Raw genomic sequence first — 18,191 nt, 5'->3', positions numbered from 1 at the left:
AAATGGTCACAAAATGAATTCTAATTCATATTAATCAAACTAAAAAAAACTGTTGGTTTAAAAAAAAAATATATATATATAAATACATCTATCTGTTCAGAAATCAAAATCTTTAGTGAGCAGCAGTGTATCAGTTTGACCTGGTTTATTTTATGAAACAGACACATTTACACAGTTGTTAGAATAAAAAGCACAAAACATTGTCACGTCTCCTAAAAGAATTGAGAATTTTCATTCCTAAATCATAGACCGTTAAAAGTTACTTCATTTTCTGTCCTATTATACTAAGATAATTAACCACAAAGAAAAACCTAAGATGTAAATGTATTCTGAACTAAAAAAAATCTGTCTTTATTTTTACGATGTTGATGATATTATTAGTGCAGCTTTGGTCTGTGCCATAACTTAACTATAATTAAAAAAACATGTTTGAATAAAGAGTCAGGTGTTTGTGTGTGTGTGTTTGTGTAAATAACACGGTGACTCAAACAGAAACTTCATTTCCAGCCAGTTGAAGACAATCAGCTGTTTCGCTCATTCATTGTCTCCTGGATCAGCAGGTTCTGATGGCGCCCCCCTGTGGTCAGATCCAGGAAGAGTCAAGGTGAGCATCCTTGCACATTTAACACTGGTTGCGATTTTTCAAATTTCAGGAGTTAAAAAAAAACCTTTACACACAGATAGCCCCCCCCCCCCCCCACTCTAACACCCCCCCTTTCCCTCCAGTGAATTCAAGTCTCACAGTGTGTTATTTCGAATGTTTGATCATGTAAATGACAACTAAGCTGTCTCCACCGTGTCCCTCCACACGTCTCTCCACTTACCCTGAATAAGGCGGTGGGGGGGCATCGTGCTGCCCACTGCGGGCCAGAGCTTCGTTGTAGCTGGGCAGACCCGGGGCAGGGATCCCGGCCAGTGGCACCGCCTCCGCAGCTGGACGACCGTCTGCTCCCAACCTCACCGGAGCTCTGCAGCGGCACAAGGGGGCGGCGTGGAGACAGAACAGTTGAAGTTCAAAGGTCATGCACATTCAGCAGTGGTTTCTGTCCTCAGCCTCTATATATATACACACACACACACACACACACACGACATCTCCCGGAGATGTTCAGTTTTATTAACACAGGTGGTAAAAAAAAGATGTATGTGTGTGTGAATGTACTGCGGTGACCTGCGAGCGCTCTTCTGCTTTGACTTGTAGCAGTAGATTCCCAGCACGGCGGCGATGACGGCTATCACCAACACAGCCACGATTCCCGCCACCAGACCCGACACGTCCACTCTGGGAGCGTAGGCTTCACACAGAAACAGCACTCATGTCAAAACACTGCTTTTTTTTCACCCGTGACCTTATTCATCAACGAACAGAGCAGCGGTTGTCAAATTACAGTAGGAACACTGCTGGTGTAACGACTCCCTCTAGTGGAACACGGTGGAATCTGATTTTTTTTAACTGCATTGGAAAAGTAGTGGAAGATTAAAAAATAGATATAGATAGATAAAGATGTTTTCAAGATTGTTGCATTCACCCTCCTCTGTGTAACTGTGTAATTAAATGATCTGAACAATCATAGCATTTAAAAAAAAAGTTTTTGTATGTATTACCATGACTGTTGACGTAGTCAGTCCAGAAAGCTTCCTGAAATTGTACAAAAAGAAATATTTGCTGTGTATATCATTCAGACGTTGCAGTTTCACAATGATGAAAAATAAATACACTACTGTGTGCTGGAATAAGTACTTGAATACTCTGTGATAAATTGAATCTACTGTGCAATTTCCAGGTCAAATTATTTTGTTGTTGTTGTATTTGTTTAATCATTATTATTTACCGGAAATGCATCATTTGGTGCAGTCTTAAATTTAGAACAATTCTAATGTTCTGATAAACTTCACACTTCTTCTCGGCTCTGTTTTCATTTGTAATTATAACTGTCTATTCATATACATATATATTTTCTGATTGTGGTTCTGATCCGTGACGTACCGTCTGGAGATCGTCCTCGAACACCTCTCTGGCCTCTTCACGGCTGCACATCTCCTCCAGACACTCTCTCTCCAGATCATCTCGCACCACCAGCTCAAAGTCCCAGCTGTTGTAGAGGAGTGTGCGCGACAGGAAGGAGGCGGCCGACTGCTCGTCCAACAACACCGGCTCCCCTGGACAAGAGAGACGCTGGTTTTAGTCCCGAGACGAGACAAAAGTCTGACAAAAGCTGATGTTCTTGACAGAAACATATGACAGTTCAGACGTGACCTCACAGAATACTGTAAAGGTCATGGGTTCGTGTACCAGCATGGCTGGTCTAATTTGGTTCAACTCGAGAATTTACTCAGGAGAATTGTGGTGGTGATGATACGATTGTCTTAACAGATAAGAACAAAATCTCCAGAAGTGAAAAAAACAGATGGATTATTTAAATGCTCAGAAGAAAATATAAATTCTTCTGTGTTCTCGTTCTGAAACACTCTGATAGTCAGAGCTGATAGTCTCTGAAGTCAAGGCTCTGGAGTGAATTAAAGAAGATTCTGGATTCTCTGAGGAACTCAAATTCTTCTGGAGAAACGTGTTCAAAAGTATCTTCAAAGTCTGCAGTCTGTTATTTATCAGAAATGGAAAAAAAAATAGGTGGGGCCAAGTATGAAGTTTAATTTTACATTTGTAAATCATTTTGTTTTATTTCACACTAAATAACGTCAGCTATTTATCTAAAGCTTTCTGTCTGTTCTTTGTCGTTTGTCTTTCAGAGTGACACCAGGAGCTGACCCTAGAAGCTCGGCAGCTCCACGGTCCGTGTAGCCACAGGTCAGCTGCTCTGTACTGTACCTGACTGGTGTCTGTAGATGACTGCACAGCGGCTCAGCTGCAGCAGGACCAGCACCGGGATCCAAACCAGTGAGCAGGCTGCCATTGAAGACCACACCTACACCAGGAACAACAAGGAAGGTCAGAGAGAGTCTCAACAAGTGTGGCCTGGAGGAGCGTGGGTCTGAGACACTCACCTGTCGTCCAAGCTCTGTGGGAGAACGGCGGCTCCGACTCACACCCTCACAGACATGACTGCAAACTCACGCCGAAGTTTGTGGAAGCGTCGACACACACACACTCACACTCACAAACGGAGTTTAGAGCAATTTTCCTGAACAATCCCACGTCACATCACCAACCTGTTTGACAACATACCAGCGGGAGGGAGGATCTCCTCCAACCTGCCTGTCTGCTCGCTGCCTGCTGCCTTCATGTACTCGCTTGTTTGACTCACCGTCTGTGTGTGTGGGTGTTTGGAAACAATCGCTAATCCTCACATTTATTTTGACAAGTGACAAATTTGTCCATCACTTTGTCCATAAACTATTAAAAGTTATTTTTTTGAAATTTGATCTTATTTATATATCAACAGTAATGTTCAGAATGAGGGCGAACTGACAGATACCGTTTTCGCCACAAATCAAAGATATATTTTAAAGGAGTACGGTTAAGATAACATTTTTAAGATAAGAATAAAAAAAAGAACAAAAAACGTTTTTTTTCTCCTACGTCATCGTACGGCCTCCATATTTGCTCCGTGGGTTGTTTTGAAATTACATATAACACTGACGTAACACAATAACAAATAAATTGAATTAACATTTCAACCGTAAGCGTAAAATGTGTAGTAATCACTAGATTCAAAAAGTTTCCTGAATGGTGTAAAGTGTCATGTCAAAATAAAGGACCTCGTCGAACTTCTCAGGTCGAGAGAGAGACAGAAGAGCGAACTTCCGCTTCAAAATAAAATAATGTTACATTTACGGTCCCACTGTTAAGTAGAGCTTTTATCACCACTGATTCTCACCTGAAAAACCTCAACATGAGAGAAAAAAAAACGTATAGCGAAATCATTAACTCAATCTTGAACTTTATGTTGAAACACAAAACTGTAAAAATATCGTCGTAGTTTTATTTTCTTCTTTTACACTGAACAGAGTAGAGATTACTCTTAAAGGCGGGAAAAACTATGTTGAAAGAATACACAGTCATACCAACATATTAACAAAAAAAATCATCTTAAAAATAATTAAAAAACAAAACAGCGATATAAATATCGAGTACCAGAGTCTCTGAAAGGCGTTAACGGTCTGAATTCTGAAGAACCGGAACAACTGACATCGTCCGTTAAAAACTCCTGGTGTTTTATTTCAGAAACACACGTCACACGACTCGGTTTTGCAGTGAAGCGTTTCTAACCATGTAGTTTGTTATGTTGATAAAAATGTTACCGTCATGTTCTCAAGCCTCTGTTAAAAACGTTTGCTTTTGGAGGTTTTTTTGGAACTCGTCAAATCAGTACCAGTGAAAACTTCAACCATGATTCAGTCAAACAATGGAAACAAAAAAACTACACAAATGAAGAACGTCTCATTTTTTAAAAAACGATGACGTCATTCCGAAACTAACTAAACACAAAAAATAGTACCAGGTGAAAATAAATGTCATATACAGATGTATTTAAAGCTACACCACCGAACAACACAGGAAGTTTGATATCTCACAATAAAAATACACATTATTTTTAAACATGTAGACAAACCACAGCCTACGGACATCAGAGCTAAATATGAGAAAGTGTCACTGTGAAAATAATTGTTAGTGACGTTTGTTCGCACGTATATAAAGTACACTGTAAGTACACAGTAAACTATTGTACATTTGTTTTTGGCAAAGGTACTCACTTTTGATATCGTCACTTTTCACGGTGACACGAGCAGACGCGAACAGTTAAAGTTCGTGTTTTTTGTGGTACCTATAAACGACTGCTTGTTTGGTCGTGTTTTCAACCAATAGCAGGCGAGGACGCTAAAACTACACATTGCATTTCCGGTTGCACTTTCTCAGATCCTCTATAGATCAGCTGCAGCCACAAAGTCTACGACAGCGGTGGAACAAAGACGAGGATCTGAAAATAACATTACAGAAAGAAGTAGTTTTTTTTAATTTAGGTTTGATGCTGTATATACTTGTAATTGGGATCATACACTGTTTTTTTTCTTTTTTCGGTTTGTTAAAAAAAAAACAACGACATATTTCTCACATTAAGTTTTGTTTTGCAGCTCCAACACGAACATTTTCCCGTGGGGATCAATTAAGTATTTCAGATTCCGATTCTGATTTTGAAATGAAATGACGTCCTCGTTTTCTCTATGACGCTCTGCTTCCCTCTACTGGGCGGCAGGGTGCACATCTGCCGTTTTTCTACATACAATTCTGTTTAAATGCAATTTCAGTCACCGCTTATAGTTTGAAACTTAATGATTGTGCTTGACTGACTGTCCTAGATGAGCTGTAGCAGTTTTAGTGGTGGGACAGGTTCGGTTCAGTGTAAACCCGTCCTGTTCAGTCCAGTTTAAATGGTGAGACTAAACCAGGAAGTGGTTTGGTCCACCGATCAGTCAGACTGTCGCCGATGGTCCGATCCTGGTCTCAGTCACCAGAGTCAAGAGAAAAGACTAATTTCTCTGGATTTTTGTTCATCTTATCTACAGAGGCACAGGGGGAGGGGTCAGGAGTCATCATGCCCCTCTCTCCTGGTGGTGGGGGGGGCTCGGTACATAACACTCAGGAGGTTAGAGGTCATTTATGTCTAAGCCTGGACAAGATATGAAACAAACCATTTTCCATCAGCACATCGCACAACAGCCACAAAGCATGATGGGAATATGCAGCCGGTCATTGGTTCTGTGTTCACTTTACTCTGTACTGCGTTCTGACTGTGTACAGTAAAGTCAACACTACTTCATCTCACAGGTACAGTACTGACTTCCTGTGTTTCCACAGACTCACTGCTCATCACACAGAAAATGAAAGTTTTTAGAACCTCTTATTAAAAAAAAACCAAGTTTCCACTAAAAAAAAAAACAAGTTTACACTGATAAAAAAACAAAACAATTTGCTTTAGCAAAGGTGCAAATGGAAGGAGAGTAAAGGTTGAACCTCCTCTCCTGAGCAGAGTCCATGTGTGGAACAACTGGTGGGGCGTGGAGCTCAGAGGAGGACACAGGGACACCCGCTCCTGTGCTGCTTCCCTGTGTGATGTGCAGGCAGTGGAGGACTCTCCATCTCCTGGAAGGATCTGTGGAGGTGACAGAAGACAAAATAAATATTATTATTTTTAAAGTGTCTAGTGAGTCAGTTTTTACTATTCTCTTTTAAGGAGGGTCGCGTGTTTCAGTACCTGATGATCTGGACCAACTCCAAAAAGGCTTCGTCCACGTTGTAGCGGTTTTTGGCTGAGGCCTCCATGTAGTGGATCCTGTTATCTCTGGCAAATGCCTGAGCGTCCTCCCTGGAGATCTGCAGAAAGATCGAACACAAAGACCACCGAGAAGATCATCCAGGGTCAGGATTCGGAGCTAGGATTTCCTGAGTGTTTAATATTGGCCGACCAATATTATCGGCCCCAATATTAGAATAATTGTGTAATATTTGTAAGAATCATTATCGATTTTCCTCCAATAATGAAACCTGATGCCTTGAAAATGCAGGTTTTGGGGATAAACTGTTGTGTCTTAAAGTCAAAGTCTCTAGATGGCAGCATTGGAGCTCAGTTAATGAATCAACTTTGAAAATCAGGAGATTATAATTATAGAAAAAAGGACCTCAGGAAGTTCCTGCAGGTCTTTGAGACTTGATCTCAGCACATCAGACAACTCTACTGAGGACTGGGAGGTCACCTCTATGTGCTGAACTCTGACACCCATCAGTGGTTTCTGTGTCAGTTTATAATCTCCATTATATCATGGGAGAAGGAGTCGGACAGTGAGGAGGTCCATTATGGGATTCAAACACCAGCCTGTTGTAAAAATGTTAGGTTTGAACCCAGGAATGTCTGCAAAACTGACCAGAGTGGCTGACATTCCCTGCGGAGTGCATCTCTGTGTTCTCAGCTACATTCCAAGATTCAGGAAGTGTGGGGGAGTGAAGTGCCTCCAAAGAGATGTTACTCACAACTCTCTGCTGTTCCAGGTCAGCCTTGTTTCCTACCAGCACCATGGGGAAGTCGTCTCTGTCCTTCACCCGCAGGATCTGGGTGTGGAATTTCTGGACCTCGTGGAAGCTTTTGGGAGGAGGAGGGAAAATTATTAATCAGGAAGCTGATTCACGAGGATTCTGAGTCAGAGACAAGAAAAGCATTTTTAACACTGATTGACACACACACACACACACCCTTACCTCCCCCTGTCGTTGAGTGCAAACACCAGTAGGAAACCTTCTCCTGAACGCATGTACTGCTCCCTCATCGCTCCAAACTCCTCCTGACCTGCTGTATCCAAAACTGCACACACACACACACACACACACACACACAGAGAGAGAGGACACATTAGTGTTTATTGCGTCACCCTTTCATCAAACTGAGTTGAACGGAAATTTCCAGAATTTTGTAAACATTTCATTTCCCCAAAACCACACACACACACAAAAAATCAGTGATTTTAGCTCACACAATACAGGAGCTACCGGTCCACTGCTGCCTCCAGTGGTAAGTTTGTGTCACTGAGGTAAACCCATAGAATACCAGAAGTGGATCAACGATCACCATGTGATATGATGGAGAAAAAAAAGAAACCTCCAGTCCAGTCCAGTCCAGACCAGTCCAGTCCAGACCAGATCAGTCCAGTGTAGAGCGGTGAAGATAATTAGACTGAACCACAGGGATGTTGAGCGATGAAGATAATTAGACTGAACCACAGGGATCTAAAGACTGGGGTTCACACAGTGAGAGACCAGTCCAGTCCAGACCAGATCAGACCAGTTCAGTCCAGATCAGACCAGTTCAGTCCAGACCAGTTCAGTCCAGTGTTGAGCGATGAAGATAATTAGACTGAACCACAGGGATGACACACTCGACTCAAACCGCTGTTGTTATGACACTGTGATCAAACACCACCTGTAAGAGGAAATGTCTGCATGGTCAGTGCAGGCGGAGGACACTCTCAGGCCTCCACCCTGATCAGAGGCTCAGTGTTTCAGCTCATCTGACTTCCAGTGTGGAGATTGCACCAAGACGAGGACGGCCTTTCACAACACGTCTCCTCGTCACCTGTTGTTTCCTCTGTCTGTATCATCAGGTTGATGTGGTCGGAGACACACTTCCTGGTTTGTCCAGAGAACATCACCTCAGTGAGGTCTGGGACGGCTGTCCAATCAGACGAAGGTACTACACGTCAGCTGGTGCTCTTCTTTGGTCCCTCGACACTTTCAGAGTCACGTCTGTATGACGTTGGACTGTGGTAGGAACCCAGACTACGTGACAAAACCAACAAGCAGAACATGCTAGTTCCAAATATACATAGACCACAAGTCAAACTCAAGGCCCGGGGGCCAAATGAGGCCATTTAAATCACTCTGTATGGCCCGCGGGAGCTTAAAAAGTATTTTCACTTATGGGACTACGGGAGGGAACGTAAGAAGGAAAAATAGGAAAAAAAAAATCACTACAACGTCAGACTGTTTTGCTTTTAACAAGACATTAAATTAAGATGACGTAAAACTTAACGCTGTATCAAACGGATCACCGCTGACAGACTCTTGTGACACTTCAACGTACAGAGCCGCGAACAACGACGGACAAACGTGAGGAAGAGCTGAGATACGCTGTTCAAACATTTGACTTACTCTGATGACTCACATTCTACTGTGAGGTAAAAAAAAAATCCACCCTGAGCCGGGCTCAGCGCAGCAACGTCGGCCAAGTACAAGTCCTAACAAGGGAACGAAACATCCACAGAGCAAACACTGAGTCTGTGTCGTATCACATCAGAGTCCAACACTCCCACTGCCTTCACACACACACACACACACACACCCTCTGTCTACACCCTGTCAGAAACTGGGCCATGAGTGAGTTTATGGGTGAGTCCATGGGTGAGTCTCTAAGTGAGACCATGTGTGAGTTTGTGTGTGCGAGTCAATAATTGAAGCCATATGTGTGGGTCAATGACTGAGTCAGTGACTGAGTCCATGTGTCTGAGTCCATGTTTAAGTCTACAGCCAAGTCCATGTCTGGGTCCATGTGTCTAAGTCCATGTTTGAGTCCATGTGTTTGAGTCCATGTTTGAGTCCATGACTGAGTCCATGTGTTTGAGTCCATGTGCAGAGTGGCGGGCCTTACTGTCCAGCCGGGTCTCCTTTCCGTCCACCGTACAGATCTTGGTGTAGGAATCTTCAATGGTGGGGTCATAATCTGACACAAAGTAGGACTGTGGGACAGAGGACACTGCATTAAAGACTACGTCTTCAGACAGGAGACAGACCTGTCCACAGACACAGCGACCCCTCTGTACAGTCTTCAAGGTACAGTACGGAGCTTTTTTTTTTAAATAATGTATTTTTGCTAGAGCCCATAGTTTGAAAAACAAATAAAAACAGAGAAGAGTTCACATTAAAGAAGACAAAATTATTATCTCATTTCATAGGCCTAATATCAAAATCACTTTATTAAATATTTATCCACTATTATTATTATATTATATATTTATATATATTATACTAGATACACTTATTATTATTTATTCACTTTATTATTGTATTTATATATTATTATATGTAATAATTATATGTATTTCCAGCATGTTTGTACTCACTTGTATTTTTTTGTTTTTAATCCTTTAGTCAATAATTTATTGTGATAATATTTCGATTTTTTGTCGATTTAAATCTGTGAATATTAATTAACCTGACAAAAAGACAGGATAAAAGTTTTGTGACCCCTTCACGTCTACGACCCCTAGTGGGTGCTGAGGATCTTACATCAGAGAGGTCAATATATATATATATATTTTTGTTTGTTTAATGGATACGTTATATAAATATTTTTTAACACATAATTTTTCATTTTTCTTAACACATTCAAACGTCTTTAACTACACCTTAAATTCATTCAAACTAACGGCACCATTTACAGGAGGACGTCACTGATTGTACGGCTCCGTCAGCCTGGGGTCATGGGCCTGAAAAACTCTGAAGACCCCTGATATAAAAGTACCGCAGTGAAGAGTGTAAATATAACTGTGTATGTACCGCAGTAGCTGCAGTGGCAGCCATACTTATGTAGTAAACTATTGTGAAAAAACTTTTCTGAAGGTACTCGGTGTACACACGTTTGTAGTTACGACTGTATATTACTGTATCCTGGTACCGCCCACGGCCCAACAGAACTTCAACGGGTTTTTTTTTTTTTTTTTTTTTAAGGGTGGTGTAAAACTTCACCAACTCCCAGACAAAAGCTCCGTCTCCACCAGAGGCGACTCGGTTCCGTACCTGAATGAACTGGATGGTCAGGGCGCTCTTGCCCACTCCTCCTCCACCCACCACCACCAGTTTAAATCTTTCCTCGTCTCCACTCATCCTGTGTTTCCGAGAGGGCCCGAGCGTTAGGAGCAGCCGACCGCCGGGCCGAGCCGACACCGAGTCCGGGGGAAGACGCGGGGAGCAGGAACTGGAGCAGGAACTGGAGCAGGAACTGGAGCTGTCGTCGGTCCTTCGCGGTTCTTCACATGGAGAAGAATCCTGACCTGCGGGAGTCAGTCAGGAGACAGCGGGCAGTGGTCACACGGCAGGCCGCTCAGGAGGGATCGTAGAGCGGATTGACTTCTCTGCCGATGTCGGTGTGAAGGGAACACAACGGTTCCAGAAAGTCCGACTCTGCTGCAGCTGCTGAGGGCGGAACTGTTTCCTCTTCTCTGTTTCTCAAGAAACTCCAGCCCCTCCAACCAACTACACCCCCCCACCACCACCACCTCCTCACCCCCTCCCACACACACACACACACGTACAAACATAAACACACACCTTTGCTCCACGAAGAACACAGAACAACATTTAACTTTCAAGTTTTTGTTGTTTTTGTTGTCATTATTGTTGTTCTCGTGAGCGGAAACAACAGCGTAAACTCAGCCAACTCTCCAGCACCTCATTCCTTATTTGGTCATTCAGAGAATCCGTGACGTCACTGAACTGGCGGGTACAGGAAGTGAAAAGAACCGAAAAGTATTTTTTTTATTTTATATTTAAATATATATATTGAAGTTTTTTTACGTGTTTGTCCGTTCGCATTAAACTGGGACTTAATATAATTTTAATTTATTTAATTTATTGAATAGTAAACATTAATTTATTTTTACGTCATTTACATTTTTTCTCATTTCTGTGACATTAACGTTTCTTTGAATTTGAATGTACTTTATTGTCAATGGGATTTTTTTCCATCTTTATTCCAGCTTTTGTTTGATTTACTTTATTGTCAATGGGATTATTTTCCATCTTTATTCCAGCTTTTGTTTTAATATTTTTTATTTATGTTGTGACCTTTTTGTTACTTTGATGCTTTATGACGCCTCGTGTAACAATGACATTTAATTATATTTTGATAATTATATAATTTTATTAATAATTTTAACCTTAACTCTTACAGTTTCAACATTTTTGCACATGCAATTTTATTTATTTATTTATTATTTTTACATGACCCTACATGAGTTGTTGCATTTGAGACATTTTTATGACCTTTTTAACTCATATAAAATGAACATTTTCACACAAGTAAACACAACAAGATAAAACGCTTTAAAAATTATTTTAAAAAACAAAGGCAATGAAGGAGGTTTGTATCACTTTTAATCTTAAAGTCATCGATCATCACATCAACACGTCATCATAAAAATACCTCCGTCTTACATCCTGAAAGAATAAAAGAGTAATAATAATAATAATAATGAAGCAAAGGGACATGTTTGGAATCGGTTCTGCATGAAATAAATGAATAAATAAATAGATAAATAACAGAGTTAACCCTTCACATGTGGACGGAATGACCTCATCACCTGTAGTGTAATGCAGCCTGCCCCATCCTCACTGGCTGAACAAACACCCCCCCCAACAGGATCCTCTCCCCCCAGTCCAGCAGCTTGTTGAGGGTGAAACTAAAAGGCGACAGCAGCGCCCCCTGCTCGGGCTCATCATCTCTGTTGCACCTCGTGTTGGGAACACGTTGACCACAGGACCCCGGGCTGCGCAGCGCGGTCGCCTGGTGCCCCCCTCCCGTCTTGTCGTTGTCAGCTCGCCGGTCGTTGGTTCCCAGAGGCGTCAAAGACAGTGTCAGACTTTTACGTTTCTCCGCTAAAGACGCAGAGCCTGATTGGAGTCGCAGATGTCTGGGCCTGCGTGGACTTCCCGCTGCTTTGCCTTGCTCAAGGGAACCCGGAGCCGTACCTGTGCACAGAGTCTGTACCTGCTGCTCGTTGTGATTCAGCGTCAGAGTCTGAAGGTTCCCAGACGGCGAGAGACAGACGTTTCTGTTTCCATCTGAACGTGTGTGTCCGAACTTCTCGTTGTCTGTGCCGCAGACCTTCTCCTTATTTGACCTCGCGACCTCTGTGGTGCTGCCGGTGACGGTGTCGACCTGGCGGTTCGTCTTCTGACTGCCGTGAGACGGAGTGATGCCCTCGGTGACGGAGGGCGGTGCAACCTTCAGCTGCTGCAGGGTGGAGATGCCACAGGAGGCCTTTTGGTCGAGAGCACTTTGGAAATGCTGCAGCTGACCCAGGAAGTTGAAGTTTGGGGAAATGGAAGGACGGCGTTCCTTCACGTACCTGACCAAGAACAGACACAGAGGAGTTCAGAGTCACTAATGTTCCAGTGATGTTGTCTTCTTGGGATGTCCGATAAAATCAACCTGATATTAGCATAATTATGTCATATCTGTAAGAATGGTTATTGGTTTTTCGTCAGATAATGAAAACCCGATAACGCAATGCCTGGGTTTTGCCAAATGAAGTGTACCCTTAAAATAGTTTGGGGGAAAAACGGCTGTATGCAAATATGTAAGCCACTAGATGGCAGCATTACAGCTCATTTTATTAATCTATTTCAATAATCAGGGGATTATATGCCGGATACTGGTGCCAGGAACTCAGACAGTGGTTTTTTCATGTCATGTTTTACTATGGCTGCTGTGCGTTTGAATTTTTAATCATTAGAAAATCAACAGTAGGAAAAAAAAAAGGTGAAATGGTCACACCTCATGTGGTGGCTCACTTCATGTGGTGCGGGGAAAAAAATCAAGTTTTAGTAGGAAGTGGGAAGGGTGGGGAAAGGTTTGACATCCTTATTGACATGTACAGATGGCTGTAGTTCCTCATGTATGTAGTACAGGGAGGGGGGAGGGTGAGGGGTGGGGGGAGGAGCCTTCAGTGATCTGGAACATTGTTTTTCAGTTTCATATTTAAAAGAATAAATTAAATTTTTATTTTAGTTTTGAAGATGTGTTCTGCACCTGTAGGCCCGGTCCAGGTCCATCCCCAGACTGTACATGATGTAGGCCACAGCCAGAGCCGGGGAGCGGGAGATTCCAGCAGCACAGTGGACCAGGACGGAGGCTCCGGAGGACAGAGCTGCATCTGTGACACACACAGACAGACAAAAATACACACCACATCAGGGAAACATGCTCCGACAGAACCAGAATAAACGGTGAGTCAATGGTCGGACGTGTCAGTGATGAGTGAGTGGCTGCGTTTTTCTGCTGGGATTTTCACCGATGAAGTGCAGAGCCTGAGGGATCCAGGGCAAAAGGTCGTCCCACAGGGAGTCATCGATGGGAATGCGCAGGTATCTGGAGTGGGGGAGGAAGGAGGGCTGGGGGCTGCAGCGACTCACACTCAGCACGTAGGAGATACCGTGAGAGGCCAGGCGGTCCTGTGGAGCGAGTCAAAACAAACATGGAAAACAATGTAAAATTAAACATTAAAAAACATTATTATTATTATTATTATTATTATAAATAGGGAAGAGCAGGCCTCTAACCTGAGTCACATCACTCTCTGCTCCGAGGTACAGCTGCGGCAGGATGACTGACAGTGGGGGGCGCTCTGCCTCTCTGTCCCGAGACCAAACCATATCTGGAGACAGCACCGTAACAACACATGGTAGAAGAGGAAAATCAGTCAATCTATAAACAATAGGTTCTACACTGGCACTTAAAATATTATTCATTATTAAATATATATAAATATATATATTTACATACATGTCGGTGTTTGTAAATATATAAGTAAAATCAATATTTAATGTCGCGTTTGTAAATTCAACGACAATAACAAACTTTAACCAAAAGTTAACTCATAGCTGCCCCCTGGAGTCTGATTGACAGAACTGCTACTCCCCTTGTTAGCAGCACATTAGAAAGACTGTCGGACGAGTCACTTTATGTTCGAATAAATGATATTTATTTTCTGTTGGTCTAAGAACACAAACTCACTGAGTGGTACTTATCACGTGACCCCGTGACGGTCTGGTCACCTCTCCAGGTTTGACTCCACCTGATGTCATTTGTGATCGGCTGCAGCTCCCTGATGACCCTGACCCAGGACGGTTAAATCTACTTTTTCTCTAGTTTTTTTATATTTACACAGACTTAAGGTGTACTTTGATTTAATTAAAAACAAGTTAAATTACTTCTGCCTCCTCGATTTAATTATCGCCTACATTTCCCCCGATTCTTTGACTAATCGACTGATTTGTGCAGCCTTCAGGCAGAGGTGTTGGTTAAGGACAAACAAAGCTTTTGACGTCATTAAATTAACATGCATCTGCACAAACACACAGCAGCAGGATTTACCCTGTTCTGCTCCAGTCAGTTTGTTTGATTTAAAAAAAAAAAAATTATTATTATTATTATTATTGCAGACTTCAGGTCGAATGCACTCATTTGTTGCAGCGGTGCATCATCGGACAGAGTGAGAGACTATGATGCAGAGTTACGGTGACACCGACTGTTGTGGAACAGTCAGCTGAGCCTCCACAGATGTCACGGACACACACACACACACACACAGTCAAAGAACAGTCAGTCCAGTACTCACTGTGTGTTCAGCAGCTGCAGGTTCAAATCCGCTGCTCGGTGCAGGTTCTCAGTCCGTTCTCTGTTGTGTTCGGATCTGCTGCTGCTCCAAACTGGCTGCGACACGATGAGCTCATCCTCTTTCTAACAATAAACCCTGCTGGATGATGTCACCGTCAGCCAATCAGAGCCTACGGAGGACACACACACACACACACACACACACACGGACAGCGCAGACGGCTTTGCGCAGCTTTTTTTCCCCCCAAACCAAACCTGACTTTATAATTTGGAAGAGAACCTCATTAGAACTAAAGCAGAAGAGGAAACCGGAAATAAGAATACATTTATATAAAACACCAACAAAGACACACACACAGCAGCTGTGACCTACATCAGGTGGTGACAGTGGACCAGTGTATTTACATCACATATAAATACGTGCACGGTACGAAAAAAAACAGTAAAATAAACCACAGTTTTTACTGTTTAAAAACCTTTAAATTGCCCAATAATAATTTTTATAATTTACATGTTATTGATTTCGCTGTTTACTTTTCTACATTCAAAATGGCGTTTTAACATCGTTATATTATGTATATATATTTATACAACCTAAAACTAAATCATAACATTGATTTAACATTATTTCTTATAGCAAATATTTGGAAAAATACTGCACTTGAAATTGACTAAAAATACATTATGTCACAAAACTGACTGAAAAACCTCCACCAATCAATACACACTCCGCTGGTCACGTGACACGGCCCGGCAGGGAAATTCTCTGTTGCTATGTCGTGGAGAAGACTTCAACCCGAACTATTAAAAAAAATAAAAAAAACAGAAGATACATCTCTTTTTTGTTACAATTATTCATATTTATAATGTTATATATTTTCTCAACACCTAGCTGTTATTTTATATACGTCATTTAATAATGGTCAACACATCGTTATTTTATATACGTCATTTAATAATGTTTTCTTACATTAACGACGATCAGGAGGCTATGCTACATCGCTGCGATATTTGTTTAGAAACTGACAAATCTACGGCGCTCTTAATAAAGTGACATGACCAAAATAAATAAATAAATAAAAAATAACGTTTGTGGTGCTCACCTGAAACAGACACTGAGAAAACTCAGTATTTTTGTCACTGTTTAAGTTTCTGCTACATAAAATAACATTATACATGTATGTAGCACATAGTGAATATAAAGTATTGTGTATATATATATTGTGTATTCTCAAACATTTACCTGATAAAATCAAAGATAAATATATTAATTACATTCTAATATATATTATTATACATTTCACCTGTTTTAACTGTCCAGAATTTTTTTTTTTTTAACCGAAGCAGGAATAAAAAAGTTCAAATATAACAATCCTTTTACGTACTGTATATAAAGATGATGCCTTCACTGACCTCCTGGTTTTTTTCTTCTTTTTTTTCTCACATCCACTACACACAGACCACAGGAGACAGACTCACTTCCTTATATGGCATAGTTTTACTTTCACATTTGTTTCATTACAGAGTAGATTTCAATTCTAACACAGGTATTGGACAGAATCTTAACACCGATACATGAGGTTGCATTAGCTAGTGGATACTGCGGGACACACACACACACACACACACACACACTCACACAGAATGACATAAACGACTACATTTTCCACTTCAAACGTCACCGTCCTGTGATTCCTCCGCAGACAGAAGATAAATGGAACGTGACGACGTATTAGAAATGTCTTTAGACTCTTTTGTTTTTCCAGCCTCCCCTGCTGTGCACCCCCCCCCCCCCCCCCCCCAAAATAACACACACACAGAGTCACTGTCATCCATGCTACCAGCATCAGTCAGAACAGGAGGAGTTAAACAGCTGGACCTCGTTTAAAAATGTCAGTGTGTGTGTGTGTGTGTGTGATTGGACCAGAGAGAGAGAGAGTCTCAGCTCAGCAACCATGCAAACCAGCAGGGGTTAATTTAGACACAGCGCCCCCTGGTGCTTGAATGTTACGTGAACCCCTTTTCCGAGTCTTTTTTCGCTAAGGTTGAAGCAGCAGCTGTGGACCCCAGACCCCATAAACTTAAAGGAACAGTTCAGCGTTTTGTCAGTGCGGTTGTGAGACTCCACGGATCAGGTTCTAGAAGGTTCCGCTTGTAAAATCCACATCAGCTTAAGTCTGTCATATCTGAAGAAAGTTTTCTCTTTAGACGTTAGATCTTGTTCTCTGAGTGAAAAGTAAGTCGTTGTTTTTCTGTACCCTGTTCAAACACGTCTTTTTTTAAATCAACTTTGGTTGAAATGATCAGTTTACAAAAAAATATATAATCACAGGTTTAAGCTGACAAGGATTTTATAAAGTGAACACAGCTGTCACTCAGTGTTGGTGAGCTTTACACTTGGAAAAACTTGAACTATCCCTTTAATCAAAGCACAATCAGTTCTTGGTTGATTTAAAAAAAAAAAAAGCTGCTCTCAGTAACTCCTTCACGTTTCCACGGCAACAGTGGAAGAGACGCAAATACAAAGTGAGTGAATTTCCTCCAGAAAAAGAACAATTGAGGCCAACAATCCTGGATCAGTCTCCAACACAGTGACTCAGAGACAGAACCAGAACCAGAACCAGACCTGGTCCAGGTTCCAACACCTCTATTCTATCATCAGGTCCAGCTACACCTTTAAAAACAGCAAGTGACTGGGAATGAACGGCGAGCCAATGGCTGACCAGCTGACGGTCACATGATAGGGACTTAGAAAATATGCATGAAAAAAAAGAAGGGATTGTGTTTGTGTGTGTGTTTGTGTGTGTGTCAGTACACGCCCACTACAGCGTCCTGATCCTGGGACTCTGTCACTGTGATGTTGTTTCTATGTGAGCAGCTCTACGTTAGTTGGTGCTGATAACGAGCTGGAATCAGGACAGAGACAAAATCAGAATGACATTTTTTTTTGTTCCTTTTTTTTTTTGCATTAAACTGAATCAGTTTCAGTCGGACGTCTGAGTTACAACATCACAGTCTCCTCCTCTACTCTGTCTCCAACTCCACAGACTGGGGTCGCAGCAGGAGGAGGAGGAGGAGCATAAAGGGAATGATCTCAGAGAACGTTACACTGATCCACTGGCCCGTCGTCTTTAGATTGATGGACACACACACACACACACACACACACATCAATCACAGGTGTGACATGAGCGTTGATCATTAAAAGAGTCAGAAGACCACGTGGGCCGCGGCCCAGACCTGACGCTGTAAGTGCATCATTGGGAATGAACGGACAGAAGTAGCCCACAC

The 18,191-nt window shown here is 42.0% G+C and overlaps 3 protein-coding genes across 4 annotated transcripts; all 3 read right to left on the bottom strand.

Moving 5' to 3' along the window:
- Positions 1-130: 130 nt before the first annotated feature.
- prrg2 (proline rich Gla (G-carboxyglutamic acid) 2) lies at positions 131-5,897 on the bottom strand. Its single transcript, XM_008330498.3, has 7 exons — positions 3,004-5,897; positions 2,828-2,924; positions 1,988-2,160; positions 1,606-1,639; positions 1,172-1,295; positions 825-968; positions 131-577 (listed from the first exon to the last, which is right to left on the bottom strand). The coding sequence occupies exons 2-7, from the start codon at positions 2,910-2,912 to the stop codon at positions 535-537; spliced, it is 603 nt and encodes a 200-aa protein (XP_008328720.1). The 5' UTR covers positions 2,913-2,924; positions 3,004-5,897; the 3' UTR covers positions 131-534.
- rras (RAS related) lies at positions 5,891-10,781 on the bottom strand. Its single transcript, XM_008330497.3, has 6 exons — positions 10,301-10,781; positions 9,153-9,240; positions 7,211-7,313; positions 6,986-7,094; positions 6,213-6,331; positions 5,891-6,110 (listed from the first exon to the last, which is right to left on the bottom strand). The coding sequence occupies exons 1-6, from the start codon at positions 10,385-10,387 to the stop codon at positions 6,023-6,025; spliced, it is 594 nt and encodes a 197-aa protein (XP_008328719.1). The 5' UTR covers positions 10,388-10,781; the 3' UTR covers positions 5,891-6,022.
- An 858-nt stretch (positions 10,782-11,639) lies between these two features.
- Positions 11,640-15,902, bottom strand: LOC103393504 (MAP kinase phosphatase with leucine-rich repeats protein 3). Of its 2 annotated transcripts, none has more exons than XM_008330501.3 (6): positions 15,871-15,902; positions 14,902-15,701; positions 13,844-13,951; positions 13,576-13,735; positions 13,314-13,437; positions 11,640-12,630 (listed from the first exon to the last, which is right to left on the bottom strand). In XM_008330501.3, exons 3-6 carry the CDS (start codon positions 13,934-13,936, stop codon positions 11,859-11,861), a joined length of 1,149 nt encoding a protein of 382 aa, XP_008328723.1. In that variant the 5' UTR covers positions 13,937-13,951; positions 14,902-15,701; positions 15,871-15,902; the 3' UTR covers positions 11,640-11,858. The 2 variants fall into 2 exon arrangements, with proteins under 2 accessions (XP_008328723.1, XP_008328722.1); XM_008330500.3 differs by having other exon boundaries at positions 13,844-13,938; positions 15,871-15,900.
- Between the last annotated feature and the right edge of the window lie 2,289 nt (positions 15,903-18,191).

The sequence above is a fragment of the Cynoglossus semilaevis genome, chromosome 17, assembly GCF_000523025.1.
Source record: "Cynoglossus semilaevis isolate Cse_v1.0 chromosome 17, Cse_v1.0, whole genome shotgun sequence".
NCBI classification, from domain to species: domain Eukaryota; kingdom Metazoa; phylum Chordata; class Actinopteri; order Pleuronectiformes; family Cynoglossidae; genus Cynoglossus; species Cynoglossus semilaevis.
Note: the sequence above shows the minus strand (reverse complement) of the source record. Positions and strands in the feature narration are given on the sequence as shown.